Source organism: Dioscorea cayenensis, chromosome 18 (assembly GCF_009730915.1).
Source record: "Dioscorea cayenensis subsp. rotundata cultivar TDr96_F1 chromosome 18, TDr96_F1_v2_PseudoChromosome.rev07_lg8_w22 25.fasta, whole genome shotgun sequence".
In the NCBI taxonomy this organism is placed as follows: domain Eukaryota; kingdom Viridiplantae; phylum Streptophyta; class Magnoliopsida; order Dioscoreales; family Dioscoreaceae; genus Dioscorea; species Dioscorea cayenensis.
Window position 1 is genome coordinate 249,041 of NC_052488.1, and position 16,658 is coordinate 265,698.

At 33.2% G+C, this 16,658-nt stretch overlaps 2 protein-coding genes across 5 annotated transcripts; one reads left to right on the top strand and one right to left on the bottom strand.

Annotated features, from left to right (window-relative positions):
- Positions 1-268: 268 nt before the first annotated feature.
- LOC120282253 (1-phosphatidylinositol-3-phosphate 5-kinase FAB1B-like) lies at positions 269-8,955 on the bottom strand. The gene is given in 16 exon segments (XM_039289027.1): positions 269-836; positions 943-1,209; positions 1,307-1,612; positions 1,614-2,214; positions 2,216-2,784; positions 2,869-3,042; positions 3,118-3,241; positions 3,345-3,676; positions 3,761-3,823; positions 3,825-4,269; positions 4,271-4,677; positions 5,658-6,002; positions 6,098-6,251; positions 6,452-7,183; positions 7,562-8,369; positions 8,679-8,955. Coding segments are annotated over 15 exon segments (5,472 nt in total). The 5' UTR covers positions 8,191-8,369; positions 8,679-8,955; the 3' UTR covers positions 269-512.
- Positions 8,956-14,016: 5,061 nt separating this feature from the next.
- LOC120282390 (FCS-Like Zinc finger 5-like) lies at positions 14,017-14,912 on the top strand. 4 transcript variants are annotated; one of them, XM_039289197.1, is made up of 2 exons: positions 14,017-14,332; positions 14,483-14,912. In XM_039289197.1, exons 1-2 carry the CDS (start codon positions 14,076-14,078, stop codon positions 14,700-14,702), a joined length of 477 nt encoding a protein of 158 aa, XP_039145131.1. In that variant the 5' UTR covers positions 14,017-14,075; the 3' UTR covers positions 14,703-14,912. The 4 variants fall into 4 exon arrangements, with proteins under 4 accessions (XP_039145131.1, XP_039145130.1, XP_039145132.1 ...); XM_039289196.1 differs by having other exon boundaries at positions 14,017-14,326; positions 14,462-14,912; XM_039289198.1 differs by having other exon boundaries at positions 14,017-14,326.
- Positions 14,913-16,658: the final 1,746 nt, after the last annotated feature.

Consider the following 16,658-nt stretch of genomic DNA (forward strand, 5'->3'; position numbering starts at 1 on the left):
TTACAGGAAAAATGATTTATCAAATTTTTTTATTTTTATTTTTCTATTTTATATGGGACTCTTTGGATTCTCTAACCACATAATTTATATAACCTCTTTTTTACGTTCTTTATTTTTAATCTAATTTAGGATAATTCATAGCTTTTTAGAATTTTAGAAAAAAAAAATTGAAATAAAGATCAAACCAACCAACAAACATGGAAACTTTAGCTTAAAACTTTTCCAATAACTGATTTCTTGAAAACATCAATTTATAAATAGAAAAGCATGAGTAACTGTACATCAATACTATATCCAAAAACAGACAACAAATGGATTCAAATTATATTTACTAACAAGACAGACATAAATTGCATGAAACCTGGCAAGACTCTTATCAACACACATTTAACAAACAAATAATCCACATCAACAAACATTAGCAAACAAAATGAATATATATATATATATATGCAATGCAAACTCGAAAAAATACGATGAAATCATAGCTTGACAGCATACACAAAGATAATCTATGATTCCAAGGCAGCTTGTTGGTTATCTTCATAGAGTTCAGACTGTGATCTACTGGGAATGATAGCAGAAGGTGACCATTGATCTGGTACCATGAGGAAGTATGTCGACATGGCTTTCCGGAATCGCTTCTTGTACTGCTTCGGCGAGATCACGGTCGGTGAGACATTCTTTTGTCCACCCAAAATGCCCGAAGATTTCACCCATGTCTCCAAATGTTTGTCCCATGTGTATTGCCTCACGAAGTCGATGATTCCAAGTACCAGTTCATGTTTTTCCTCGTCCACCCCGACCAGTAGAGAATAATCCATAACATCTATAGACTGTGCATGAGAGATATAGAGCAATTGTAATGAGGGTTCGGAATGTAGTTTGATATTTATGTAAATGTTTGTGCTAAAAAATGCAAGGAATAATTACTCAACTCACCGCTAAAAAAGAAGTATCATTCCAGACGGCTCTCTCCAGTAGCCTTTTTGCTTTATTGCCAACAAAAATAGGAGAAGTTGGCATCGCCTCGATCAAGTTTTGATCGAGAAGGACTTTGTTGCTGCCACTTGAATCAGGATTGTAGCGTGATCTTGAAGATCCCTTGAGGTCATACAGCCGCGTCACATTACGTCCAAATAGAAGATTTTCCATAACCAGCACATCCATCTTCGTCTCTTTTCCGCCTTTCAGCTGTTTTATCGTAACCTACAGCCATGATAGGAGAATAATTCCATAGCAATTTCCACATATATTACATATAATGTATGGAAACAACATCATTAAAAAACATCTTGACTAATACCTGATAAATCCCAAGAATTTTAGCCAAGCATGTGGGGCTCCCGGTGGCAATGGATTCCGTGAGATACTTAAAGTACTCGGGAGCAAACTTGATAAATGATTCCAGCTCTGTCTTTGTAACCTGTTTTATGATGAATCGATCGTCTAAAGATTTTGCGAAGAAGACATTGCTTTTGCCGCCCTGTGCTCCCCATTTCTTACAGCGGCTGAGGGACCTTATAAAGTCAAGTTCAGAAGGGCAGCAAATTCTTCTCAAAGCCGCAAAATATTTGGCATAATAACAAGTCACACTATATTTTACTTTCCCAAGCAGGGCCTTCATCGGTAAAAGAAACTCTGACATGCATACCCTTTGTATATGCCAGTGGATCTGAAACAAGAGAATTTCTACTCCCAGACATGGACATAAGGCTATCATCAGCTGAACTAATAGTTTTAAAGGATTCAGCGCTTAATTCATCAAGTGAATCAAAAATAGGCAATGAAAGGGCCGAATCTCCGGCATCTTTTACTCTATCCCACTCGCCTGTCACCTGAGCATGATACTCTGACGAAACAAGTGCATAAGAAATTACACTGGTTGGTTCGTCATCATATATCGGGATAACTATGTCATTAACCCCTATAGGAAGAAACAACCTTGCTCCACCCTGCCGTGCTAGCTCCCGGAAGGAAGAGATATAAACTGGATTGTGCTCACTGAGTACATCAAATTTTGGTGAACTAACTGAGTTCTTGTTGATAATATGGTAGAAATTTAGAAATGACATTTTGATCACGTTAGAGAAATCTTCTATGATGTCACCATATCTTAGAGGCCATAATGCAGAAAATGGTTGGTCAACGTCAGTTCCATTTCTTGCATCAAAATCATCTGAGGATGACACAGTATCCAACAAAATCGATGATTTTCGGAATGCCTGCCTCAGAAATAACATTGTTGTTTTCACCTGTCCATTTCGCATCGAAGGTGTCTGATAGATTGTTCACAGTTGAGAACTGCCCATCTGAAGCAATCCTATGAATCCTAAGGCCAGATTCTGGAGAGTCCAATTTATCATTCGAACTAGCACTAGTAGGAAGATAAGTTTTGCTATGCTTTCCATTCTGATGATCTTGTCCTAGACTAGGTTGGTTGGAAGGATCAATAAGACTACCTTGCTGATCAACATCAATTCTCTCTTTAAGGAAATTAATGGTTCTTGAATCTGGCATAGCCGCATCTAAACTGGTGGAGGTCCCAAGCGGCTTAGGGGATAAATTTAGATCCCCAAACTTCTCAATGGAGTTCTTATTTCTTGTCAGGAAACTACTTAGTACTTCATGAAGTCTACTCTGGGAACCTGAGACCAAAATTAATCTCTGATCCCATAAATATGCCTGGAAAAGCAATTGCCTGCGCAACTTGTTGAGCTCAAGAGTATCAACCACGGGTTGTCCCTTATCTCCCTCTCTCTTAATTAACTTCTGGAAGGATTCCTGAAATAAATAGAAATCACAATTCAGGGATTCAGGATGTATTTGCTGAAATAAGAAAACACCAAGATAAAAATTTATATCAACCTCGAATTCTGTTTTCTCTTTTTGCAGCATTATTTCAAGGTCCAAAATGTGACGCCTCGACTCCACTGCTTTCATATGACCACCATTGATGGGCACAGTGTCTAGCTTCTTCTCCACGATTATGCAAATTGCATTCAATACCTCACTGAATAGAAGTTCTGCTTTGTCAGCTACCTGCAGTATCATAGTGTTTCTATTAGATCCAGTCATATCAAAACATAAAACAGAAATTGAGTCAATGCAGCATACCTCATCTACTTCATTTTGTATACGCTCCTGGTGCTGGCAACTGAAATCAAGTTTGGGAGGTGGGAGGTAAACAGAGTGAACATTTATTGATGCATACCTGAAGCAAGCAACCATTTTCCCAAACCTGCTCATATAAACAAGAAAATCAGCAGATCTAATGGTCTGAGTTTTTAATGACCAGATAATTGGAAAGGCGACTATATAATTGGAAAGGTGAAGAGAGGTACCCATAGAACCGGAGGCAGTCCCTATGAAGAGAGTGACCACAACTAGCTACCCTACTTGCAGCAGCATGATTTGAAAAGCTAAGCTCCAAAAATTTACCAAAAGATAGACCCCAAGCTGCATCAGACATGACAACCCTTTGAGTTGCTGGTGGTAATCCATCAACCCGAGGACACCTAAGGCACCTATGCCACATCCAGATCTTTCCATCCCGTTCTCCTGGCAAATGAACTTCTGATAGCTTTCTGACGGAAATTGTCAGACTACCTTGACGATGAGTATAACAAAGAACATGGGCTTCCGATGGCATCTCACAGGAACGGCAACGAAAATTCTAATCAAATAATAGTTCGAATTAGACTTGAGCAGCAATTAATTAGCAAAAGCATCATAATGTATTAGATATGCAAAGCTTAACTTGATCAAATAGATGATCTCGTAGGAATCTTCCCAAAGGCTTGTCAAAGCTGCCATAATATTTTGATTCGGAAAAGATGTGGACGCTCACAAACAGTCCCTTTCCAGACGCACCTGGCCGACCGGAAGACCAAGATGCTTTGGTGATCAGAAGGTGAAGGAGGGAATTCTTCTTTCAATAATGCATGCTCATCTCTCTTGTCACTATCTTGATGTGAAGATCCAATAACAGAGGAATCAAGCTGCTTTTCTATCATGTGTTTGTCATCAAAATAGGTGTGGTCGCCTACTTCAAAGGTCTTCAAACCATCAATATGTTTGAATGGGCCAGTAGGGATATTTGTATTAGCTCCATCATCCTTTCCAAAAGTCTCAGCCTCAATATGTTCTACAGAGCCAATTTTACTCTCCTCACTTGTAGCATGAGAGGACAAGGATACTGAAGCAGAGTTGGACAACAATCTAGAGGGATAATTGTGAAGATAAACATGACCTAATTTTAGGCTCAACACCACATTCCTCATTATTAGATTGCGCAAAATCATTCATGTTACTGCATGGAGTAATGATCGTTGAGTGAGGTTGGGAACATTTGGAACCAACAATTCCAGTTAAACATGAAAACATTGCTTCCATCTTTTCATTGGATGAGGTTTTGGATCTTTCAATATCACTGCCAACAGACTTGGAAGCAGAAGTTGTGAAACCAGGTATAGTAGAAATAGATCTGTCAACGCTGGATGGTTTATCCGGCAATGCAACAGTAATTGGTGATTTCAAGGGAAGTTCAGGCAGAGAGGCACCTTCATCAGCAAGAAAAGATGTTTCCAAAGCCAAATGATAGGCTGCAAATACTCCATATTGAACAACATGCTTGACCTTCTTCAGCTCATCACCATTTGAACCTTTGAGCAAAATCTACAAATACGTTGAGAAAAAATCACGGGACCTCTCATTAAAGTTGGCAATCTTTCAGTTAACTAGTACATATGTGATCAATTTTAAGACACAAGTATTCCTACAGGGTAATAGAACTATCATTGATGAGTTCCAATTTAAAAAAATATATATATCCATTTTAAAAGTCCCTGCAAATAAAAGAATAGAAAAAATAATGCAATTTCAATAATAATATCCAAAATAACTACTTTGTCAATGTCAACATGTGCAGTCAACTATCTAATTTGGCCTGTTAACACTAATTCATTTATCACCACTACTGCTACTAAATCCCAAGGTGACAGGAATCCTAAGTGGGTCAGATGAGGCAGAGGCACCCACTCCCAGCGCATATGCACACACAACTTTGAGGTAGGGGCTTGATCCATCACTGAGTCTTGGATTTCAGTGCTCAGGTGTGTGTATTGCCAGAAGGGAAGCATAGAGCAGATAGTTACAAACTGGCCACATTACCTAGTGGTTGATTACAATGCAGACATCACCAAAGTAATGGCCATTTTGAATATTATTCTTAAAAAAAATATAGTTTAGTGTTATTTTACAAAGAATGGTTTTCTTGAATAAATTTTTAAAAAACAAGAAACTAAAGTCAATAATTTTCCAAGCTATTTCTTATTAAACATAGGCCACGCACCTAAAGAATCAACATCAGTTTGATCTCTGTAGAACCAGAAGCGCCTTGACGTGAAATACAGAAACATGGATACCATATTAAAAAGAAAATCCTATTTACAAACATTGCCTAAAGTTTGTCATATTATATGATCACATGATTTTGTTTGGTTGAAATTTCAAAAAAATCACTTGACAAAGCATTGCAAACAAGTATATGCAAGCATCATGTATTATTCACTGAAATTGCAAAAACATTGACTGGCAATTCAAATTCTAAATTGGGTGGAAAAAGAAACAAGGTTCAGGTTTTTAGAATAACTCACAGTACAACCCAATGGCTTTGGGCAACCTTCAAAAAACATCAATGTCTTGAGCAATTTCTTCCCTTTCTGACCAGCACTTCCATGTTCCTCAACAAACTTTTCCACATGAAAATAATCACAGTGACCCAGTTTTGGAGTTGATAAATGATCAATTGAAGGTATTATCTGAGCACCAGTGCAACGGGCTATTCGTTCTAAGAGCGGCCTTTTAATGTTGAGAACAAGTGAGATGTTTCTATCAAGAAGATAATCCTGTGCAAAACGGGACACTGATTTCTCAACCAACAGAACATTTGGGTGGTGAGACTCTATCTTGGCAACTGCCATCTTCAAGTGATCCATTTCCTAACAAGGATACAGAAAATAAGAAAATGATTAACCAAGCAGAAACAGAAACTTGTACAAAGATATATACCTGTAACGAGAGAGGAGGGAGGCACCTGTTGCAACAAAGTATCAAAGCTTGAAAGTTGATTTGTGATTCGATGATATTCAAGTGCACCTCCAAGAATTAAGAAACGAGGTTTTATCATCTTTGATGCCATACGTCGATGGGCAATGTTCTTCTTGCAAACAACTCCTTTGACCACCATGCTAGACAAGCAAATAATTAAAACAGCATAAACTCACTTACTTTAAAGAAGACTGTACATGCATAATATCTAATTAAGTACATGCGTAAAAGAGGCATCAAATAAGCATGTTGAAAGAAAAAACAGAAACTGTAGCTACTTCACTAGATCCATAAACTCAAGTACTGAACTTCTCACTCGGACAGCAACAAGGAAACATACCTTTCACTCCTATGCCCACAAGCAATGCATTTAATCTTCACATAACCACCAGGATCCATTCCTCCTCCCTTGCTAGTGTCAGGCTTCAGAATAGTTGCTGCTTCCCAAGACAAAGATGTAATTATTTCCAACCAACTCTCTTTTCCCTCTTCGTCACCCACAGATATATTTTCAACTTGAAGAAGTTGAGCTACCAAAGCTCTAAAATGTCCATCAACAACATTCTTCATGGCTTTCTTGTGCTCTTCGGTTGACCGATCTCTACTACGAAATTCACCACTACCAAAGCTGTTGGATGACCGTAAATATCCCCATTCTCCAGAAGCATCCTCTTCATCATCATCATAGAGAATAGCTTCTTTCTCATCTTCTTCATCCTCAGGCTCAGGAGGGAGCCAGAGCTGTCTGGTGTTCTCATAGTCCACAGGGTCCGCATCTGTATCTTCGATTCTGTAGATGGTAGATGAAGCATCACAATCAAAACTGTTAACATGCTCTGCTTCTGCCACTTTACCAGCACCTAATGAGGTATGAAATTCTGTGTTATTGCAAATGGGAGAAACAATTTCCGTAGGATCACCATTTTCCTCAGCATGACAAACATTATTCATTGGATAACCTTGATCAACATCATCAAACTCAGCAGGACCATAATAGCCACCAAAATGTGGGAAATGTTGCGACCCTGAGTCAAAGTGGCAGGCGCCATACTCTTCATCCTCATCATCACTTCTGCAACCAAAGGGGCCAAAAAATGGATGATAAATCTATGAAACAAAAATGCATGAGAGAGAGAGAGAGAGAGAGCTTAGAAACAACACTGACATGATATCCTAAGTCCTAACATGTCATGAAAATTTAAGGTGCTGTTTAGAATCCAGGATAGAATGAATGGTTTTCTGGCCGATGATTCCCATTCTCATACTTATTAAACTTGCAAGTAAGGAAATGTGAATCATGACTTTGTCATTGCATTTGTACACACACACATCCAAACATTAGAATCTGAATCATAAATATTACATCATTCTATTAAAATTCTCATTTCATTCTAGAGCTGATAAGAATAAGCAAATGAAAATGACTGAGCACTAAAATGGTAAACCAAACCTGTTAATGCAGAAGCTCAACTGATTAGAGGAAGGATTCCCAACATGGTTTGCATCCATAACAGAGTCAATGTTCCTCCCTGATATTGTCATAGCTTGCTTGTCAGAGCATGGTTCAATTTGAACAGTATGACTGGGACTGGGAACAAAAACATATGAGGCTCGTTGAAAGCCCGCAGTTGAGTGTGAAGTAGATACTGCAGTGGCAATACTACTGTTTTCAGTGCCACTAGATTTGGAGCTGACCAAGCTTGTTGTTGAAATGGAAGGACTAAGGACCGGACTTGACACTTGAATTCCATTATCCACCAATGTTACATCCTGCCCCCATTGCTTGAAGCAATAGTTGCATACACGAATCCTCTCCCACTCTTCTCTGGAATTCTTCGGATCATCAGATGGGACAGGCACAGAATTTGCAGTACACTTTGCACAGAAAACCCGCCCACAGAGACGACAATGGTGTCTACGGTTGAAAACTGTAAATTGCGAATCACATTCATAGCATACCCTACAACTATGGTCCGGCATCCAAAAATCCCTTGAAACATTTGTTGGCTCCGACCTCCGCGACATCCATGACTTCACTAGGTCTACAAACTCAGAGAACCTCTTATCAGGTGGTTCCATCGACGGTGGTCCTTGCCAAGACCATTCATCCTGACATGTTCATCTGCTAACCACCAAGCTATAATCACTAACTAGTAAAATACACAAAGAGGACCAAAATTCAATCTTTCGGAGACCCCCAAAAAGTCAGCAACTCAATTCGCCAACTAGATTACATCAGTAGTGATATTAACAACTTCCTGAAAATCCAAATCGGCAACTCATTAGAACCGCACTCTTTCTGACAAAGTTTAAATAGCACATGTAATTTCTAACACAAACTAGATTGATTCACTGATAACAGAAAACAAGCAACAAACTAGAACCAAAATCATCCCCAGAATCCAATATATTTCAAATCTGAAGAACAAGAAACAATATAGATTCTCCCAAATTACACAAACAGACAGATTTAGGGCAAACAAAAAAATAAAAACAACTCCCATTTTTTTCAAATCAATACAACGATTCAGGCCATCAAATCGAAAACAGAGAAAAAAGAAACAAACCTGGAATCATCACGAGCAAAAATCAATCAAAAAATTAGGCCGAAAATAGATTGAATCATCCCCAAATCGAGTCGTCAATTGAATGTTCGAGAAGCGGAGATCAAACGACACCGCTGACGCACCGCATCCCCCCAAAAACCCAGAACAAATCGGACGAAATCCTCAACCGAAAATCACGGAAACTGAGAGAATAATCTCGAAAAAAATCGCACTTTTAAGTGGTTCATTGTGATCCCTTTCTTTGCTTTCTCTCTCGTTCCCGCATTTTGTTACTTTCCGTTTTTTTGTGGACGAGCAAAACATGTTTTTTTTTTTATTATTAATAAAAATAAAAAATATATATATATAATTTTATCCTTTCATAAATATAAATATTTACTTAAAATCTCAAAACGTAAAAAATAATATTCATTTATTTATTTATTAAATTAAATATTACAACTGGGATGGAGCATGAAAGATAGACCTCCATAAAAAATAAAAAAATATAAGATTAAAAAAAAGAAAGAAAAATGGTTGGAGTGCAAACATGCAAAAGTTGGAAAAGGTTGAGAAAGGCATCCCACGTGACTGTGGGGTTTCTTTACTATATTTATTTATTTATTTATTTATTTATTTATTTATTTGAGAGTTATTATGAGCACCTTGAATTATATAAAAGTGGTGCCTTTCTTGAAGATGATGTTTATGTATGTTTTTCCTTTCTTGATCAATTGTGATTTATATGAAGTGATAATTTTTTTTTTCTTTTTTTCTTTTTACTTCTGTGTAAAGACAATATTGTCCTTGTGATATTTGCATTCCACATGTATATCTTGATATTTTGACAAATTTCTATCAAGTATGGTAGCCACTAATTGTTCTAAGAAATTAAAAAGGTTACTTTTTGTTTTATTTATGTTTGGAATGAAGAAAAATAAGTACTAACATTGAGTATTAAATGGGTACTTAATGTGCTTGTCTAATTGATTTTCTAATGGTATAAGTGATTAATAACAAGATTAAGAAGTTGGGTTGATTGTTTAGGTGGTTAACCCAATGAACACTTAAGTACCAACCCAACCGACAAATCAAGCAATAATTTTATTTATGGAATTTTGAAAATGATTAAAAGAGCTAAAGAGAAAGGTTGTGTAGGATGAACTCATTCCATGTGATAGAAGAGAAATAATAGAACTATTTTGATAGAGTTAAACAAATGCATTAACCAAGTGATTTAAATTCATGGAAAGGTGTATGAAAATATAACTAGTAAGGGATAACCCCAAGCAAATGAGACCATGACGTTAAGTAAGAGTAAAAATTATCAATTCTTAAATTTAACAACCACTGTTTAGTATAGTGAAATGTTATGAAAATGATGAATGAACAAACTCATAGTTAAATCCTAAGTTAATAAAGCCATCATAATATGATACATATACTGTAATATATTTACCGGTTTGATATGTGGAAGGATATTGTTTTCTTTCTTTCCATGACAAAAGAATTTATTAACTTTGAGCAAGTCAGACATAGTAAGCAGGTAGTTCCGTAGCTAAACATGTAGCTCCGATCTCAATAATTAGATAGTGTCCTATATATATATATATTCTCCAAAGTTAATAGATAAGAGACAGGTGAAATCAATAATAACACTAAACATTGTTTATCTCACTAGTTAGCTATTATAAGATTACATGATTTTCTATTATGGTTGACTATGACTAGCTACACTGGCTATAATGAATTGACCTGACATTAAAATCATGTGATTTGATTCTTCTTAATTATTTGACATTGGTTAGGTCTCTAAATAATGAAGTTTGTGGCTGTCATCCTCATGTAATAGCTGCCTATAAAGAAAAAAAATCAAAAAACTGTGAGTGTTCATGAGACTTTGAGAGTTCTATATTGAACTTCATAAGATTTTTCCCAAATAAATAAATAAATAAATAGAGACAATTTGAGTATTGTAAGAAGTCATAATATATATATATATATACATATGAAAGCGGCAGATATACTAATTCACATAGCATAAATATACCTGTCAATGAAAATGTTGAAGGGACTATATGTCCCACAGCAAAAATCAAGAGATCCACAAGTAATTTTTGTTTTAATATATGTATCTATATGTGTGTGGTGAAATAAACACTGATAGTTGGTTGTTATTTTTTTTGCAGTTTGGTCACAAGACTTGTTCTTTGTTCTCCTACCGTTTTAATTTATCTGATTTATTTATTAAAAAAACTGTGAATTATATAATTCTGCATCTTAAATATGATTAAGACAAATACTAATGATATGTATAAATCAAATAAGCACTGAAAATATAAAAATAAGCGAGGGAATGGTAAAGTTAACATACTAATCAACTGTAACAAAGCCCAATTTTGAAATGTTTTGAACATTATATATTATACATTTACCATATCATATGTGATCAATTTTGTTTGCTTTCGGTTTGATTTTTTTTTACTTTATTTATATTATTATATATTTGAATATAATTAATGAATTCTAAATATTACTAAATCCTTCATAATAAGTAATTTTTAAAAATAGATAAATTATAATTTCATTAAAAACAGTAAAAAAAAACGAAGCAAAAATTGAATACAAACAAGGCCACATAATCTATTGATAGTGATGAAAAACAAAAATAGAGGCAATTCTCAGTATATTACAAAATGACTTTCATAAAACAATAACTCAAAACTCGTTAGCTAATTCCACTTAATATTAATAGATGAGTCCAGAAAATTATACCCATATTTGATAGTTGTGAAAGAGTTATCCAATTTGAGTTTTTATTTATCATTCCAATCTTCCAGGGCAAAAATCTAGATGAGGAAAAAAATCATTTATTATTATTATTAAATGCAAAATATACACAGTAAAAAAATAAAATATTCACATAAAATAATGCCCCCTCCAAAATTCAAGCATATAGTTAAACATGTTGAAAGTACAAATGGAGCAGTAATGCAAGTGTGGGTCATCTCTGTTGCTTCTTTTCACAACACACAACCTCATTTTAATAATTTTATTCAAACTCATACTCATCTTCATCAAAGACCTACAAAATGCATAGCTTAGGACCAATTAATTAATGTATTAAATACAAGACCTTAATTATTAATGTTTATATATTCAGTGGTAATTAATTTAATGGATAATAAAGAAATCAAAAGGTATAGTAAAAAGCAATTAGTAAAGAAAAGTAGGAACAAGAGGTTAAAAAAGTCTTTGGAATTTGAGTAGTTTACATTAAAACAGAAACGGTGGTTTAGCTTAGTATTGTTTTAATGAAACCAAATACTTTACTTCACAAACACCCAAACAACCCACAAAACACAACATTTACGCCCAAATCGCGCAACCAACCTCGGAATAAAACCAACGTATATATATAAATACACGCATACATACACATACATATACTACATACATATACATTTATATATTTATATAAAACATATATGTACTTTTTTATACATATACATATACATACTATATACATATACGTATATATCATATAATATACGTATATATATATACATATATATTCATATCATGATATATACACATACATACTATATATATATATATTCATATATATATATTTTACACATACATATATATCCATATATGTATATGTATATATGCACATACATATATGTATTATGTATACATATATTCTATATATATATATATATATATATTTGTATATATATATGTATATGTATATATACATATACTTATACAAATTTATATATATATTTATATATGTATATGTATATACATATATATACATACATATACATGTACTTATAACGATATATATTTATATACATATATGTATATATATATATATACATATATATACATGTACTTATACAAATATATATATATCATATATATATATGTATATATACACATATATATATGTATATTTATACATATATATACTATATACATATATGTATATATATCACATATATATATATATATGTATATTTATACATACTATATACATATACATATATTATATATGCATATATACACACATATACACACGATTTTTCCAATTACAGATTTACAAATCCTTTCAAACAAACATAAAATTTTATAATACAGTAATTTCAGTTACATCTAACCAAACACAAGATTTGACTGCACTGTATTTTGAAAACCAAGATTTCTAATTACATTGTAATTAGAAATCCACGCATTTAGAATTACATCCAACCAAACGCCCCGCCAATGTGTTGCAAGGAACTCATGTGAAAAAATTAAGGGAAAAAAGCCACAAGAATGTGGACCCAAAAGTTTAATTTACACTTTATATATTTTTTAAATATCTATAATATATAAATTACACCTGTCCAAACAAAGGAATAATATTTCAATGTGGCCCTTTCTCTTTTTGAATTTGGAGCATATATACTAAATTCTTATATGCTTGTTTGTAATCTCTTAGCATATCTATATATTCTCTCAAAGATCTTTGATTTTATAAATAATAGACTTTTTATTTATTTTATTTATTTTTAATATGGTGGATAAACCAAAATTTTGTAAATAATAAATAAATTTATTTATTTATTATTTTTTTATAAGATGATAAACTATAATTTTATGAGAAACACACCAACAAAAAGACATACCAATAACATTACCGTCCACATATTCCATCGGAAGTGGATGTGACTATTGAATAACAAAAAGGAGAATATAAAACATGAAACATCGGTTATAATAGACCTTTTCAGTACTAAATAATTTTAATAATAAAAACAAGTAAATATAACTTTATAGCAAAACAAGAAACATATGTATATATAACACAAATAAAAAGGTGATAATTAAAAGCTAGACAGTGTGAAAATAGAACCATCAGTGGAGGAGACAAACATAATATATTAAATAAATCTAATATTTTTTTTTATATTATACAATATATTGACTTTATGGGTATTATACAAATTAAAATTTAATAGTAACAATATCATCAAATGTCATGCCCATAAACTTTTATGTAAAAATTTAAAGTGTGTATGAGTGTTTTGTCCACGTTAACAAAAAAATATGATGAAATATTTAAAATAAATTAAATGATAATTTACTGAAACATAACCATCGGAGATATATGTAAATATAGAATATATTTTGATATATATATATATATAACCAATCAATCATAAAGAGAAAAAAATAAATATCACGTACAAATTAACTTGAAATAAACAAAATATTAATTATGAAAACATGATTAATTAATTAAGGTTATTCATGACATGTGGTTGGTAAGCAAGTGGGGACTGCATCATAGTGCTTAAATATCCATCACTCCTTGCTCTTCCTCACTCTCATCATCATCCTCTTCCACCACTAACACACTCTCTCAAGATGCTCTCAAGAACTAAGAGCATCTTCCATTTAGAGGAAGAAGAAGAACAACAACAAGAACAAGGTGATGATCAAGCCATTAGAGAAGTGCAAGAAGGCCTTGTTGGTCTTCGTATTCTTATACAACATCAAGGCCGGAAAGTACCGAAAAACATCGTCATCAAACCGACAAAGTTCTCAACTGATTTAGGCTTCCTCAAGGCTTGCTTCTTTTGCAAAAAAGAGTTGAGTCTCCAAAAGGATGTCTACATGTATAAGTACTAATTTTTTCCCATCCTATCTTTAATTAATTTTTTCATATGTATATATATATATATATATATATATATATTTAGAGTTGGTAAGTGTTTGTGTTTATGAAAAGTTGAATGGTTTTGATGATGCAGAGGTGACCAGGGATTTTGTAGTGTTGAGTGTAGGTATAAACAGATGGTAGTTGATGAGAAGATAGAGTTTGAAGAAGCTACAAAGGAAAGGTTGAAGATGGCTAAAAGCCATCATCATCATCATCATCATCATAACCATCATCATCATCATCATCATCATGTTCATCATGGTATTGCTAAGATGAGAGAATCTGCAGATGGTAGGAGGAGAAGAAGAGTTTTAGCCAGTGCTGCTTGTTAGCTTTAGATTCAAGGACATGAAACTATATATATTGTTTATATGTTAAGTGTGTGGTTTTTTATGTTTGTTTGTTTTGGAAAAACTTGGCAAGTGTAATAATATATATATATATATATATAAGTAGGGAGAGAAACATGAGAAAAACATGTGTATTAGTTGAAGCTTTTGTTGTTGGTAATTGAAGCTTTGTTTGTTTTGTTTATTTATTTAGATTTGGAGAACAAGGGGAAGGTCATGAGAAGTAAAATTTAAATTTTAATATTTGATCTGAAGTGAGGTTAATATAAAAATAGGTATAATTGAAGATAGGAAGTGAAGTGAGAAAAAAGTTAAATCATTTAACAAACTCTTCATGTACACTTGGTGGTGGAATAAATATGAAAAATATACTGAATCAATGCAAAAATAAAAGAAAGAAGTACGGATATTTCAAAAATAATATTTTTCCCAATTTTACTAGTCACCCTACACTCCAACATTCTTAACTGTATTTTTGTTGAGTGGATTAGGATATTTTTTCTCAAATTATACTGTTATTATAAATTGATCAAATCATTAAAGCAACTTTTTCTCTTTATAGTTGTTTAATTCTTATTTCTACACACTCCTTTTTAAGATGTGGACATTCATTATGTGAAATACATACTTTATATATGCGCAATAAAGTTTAAAATTATAACTTCTCTATAAAGTTAAAACTCATTAAAAATTTTATTTATTTATTTTTTTAATTAAGTGGACAAATCACAAATTACATTAAAAAAGAAGTGTACAACAAAAACAGAACAAACAGATAATAACTAAGGAAAAAAAAATCGACAAAGACAAGAACAAAAACTATAGGGAGTAATACAGAATAAGAAAAGCACACAGAGTCACAGGAAGTGGAACAAACATGAAGAAAAAGAAGAAGACCCTAGATGAGGACGACAGTCAGGAAATTTTATTTAGGATATATATATATATCTGAAGAAAAATAGGTGAAATGGGCTGAATGGTAAATTGAAAGCAAAGCCCAGAAAGAGAGAAGGTCAAGCCCAACAGCATATTGGGCCAAAATATGCAATAGAATCTAGACACCGCTAGTGAGCGTAAGGCTTCGTTCACCGCTTGCTTTTCATGAGTTGGTTTAGCTCCTCAAATCTCTCCCTCTCACTCTCTTGCTCCATTCAGCTGATTTCTAGGGTTTTTAGAAGATCTCAATGATGTTTCTCACGAGGTGAGCTTTCTTTGATCTTGATTTCATCTATTTACTTTCAAAGTTCAATGTTTTTGAGAATTTCTTCTGGATTTTCATGGCATTTTTATTGGATTTATTTTGTTTCAAATGAATTCTAATTCTGAGAATCATATAGAAATTCTTTTTTTTTTGGAACTTTTTATTTAGTTATAATTTATTGGTGGGTGATCGAATTTAGTTTTTGGATTCAATGAAATTGCATGCATTTTTTTGGGGAAGAAATCACTGGTAATCAATTTGGTAAAAGCATTTGGATTGCTGTATGCAGTTGTAGGAAATGAATAATAGACGACAAACACCTTTTTTTATATGAATATAAATAGTATCAAATAATACTGAAATCCGGATGTACAGTGTATGTACAGTATGAGAATAGCATAAGAATTTCGATAAGCAAGTGTATGAAACAATGACGTGAATCAGATTATCGGGGGAGGGATTTGAACCCATGACCTCCCCTTTATAATTTGTTGCTTCTTTGTCTTGCCAATTATGTTTTTCATTGCATGCTCTCTTCAATGTCTCCAATGATGCAGTCATTTGATTCACTTGCTTTCCAGTTCATAACATGCCAGCAAAATTTCTTTTTTGGAACATTTAGGGGGACATTCTTGGACCCCAGCCTTTCCCAAATTGAGCTTGATTTTGTTTCCCTGCCAATTTGCAATTTCTCTGTGTAATAATAAAATTTGTTGAATTCTCATTTGAATATATAT

Bases quoted from the DNA above. Each gene is read 5' to 3' on its own strand.
- LOC120282390 (XM_039289195.1), top strand. From the start codon at position 14,076: ATGCTCTCAAGAACTAAGAGCATCTTCCATTTAGAGGAAGAAGAAGAA. The intron at 14,333-14,461 runs GTACTAATTTTT...TTGATGATGCAG, and splicing joins AAGGATGTCTACATGTATAA to AGGTGACCAGGGATTTTGTA.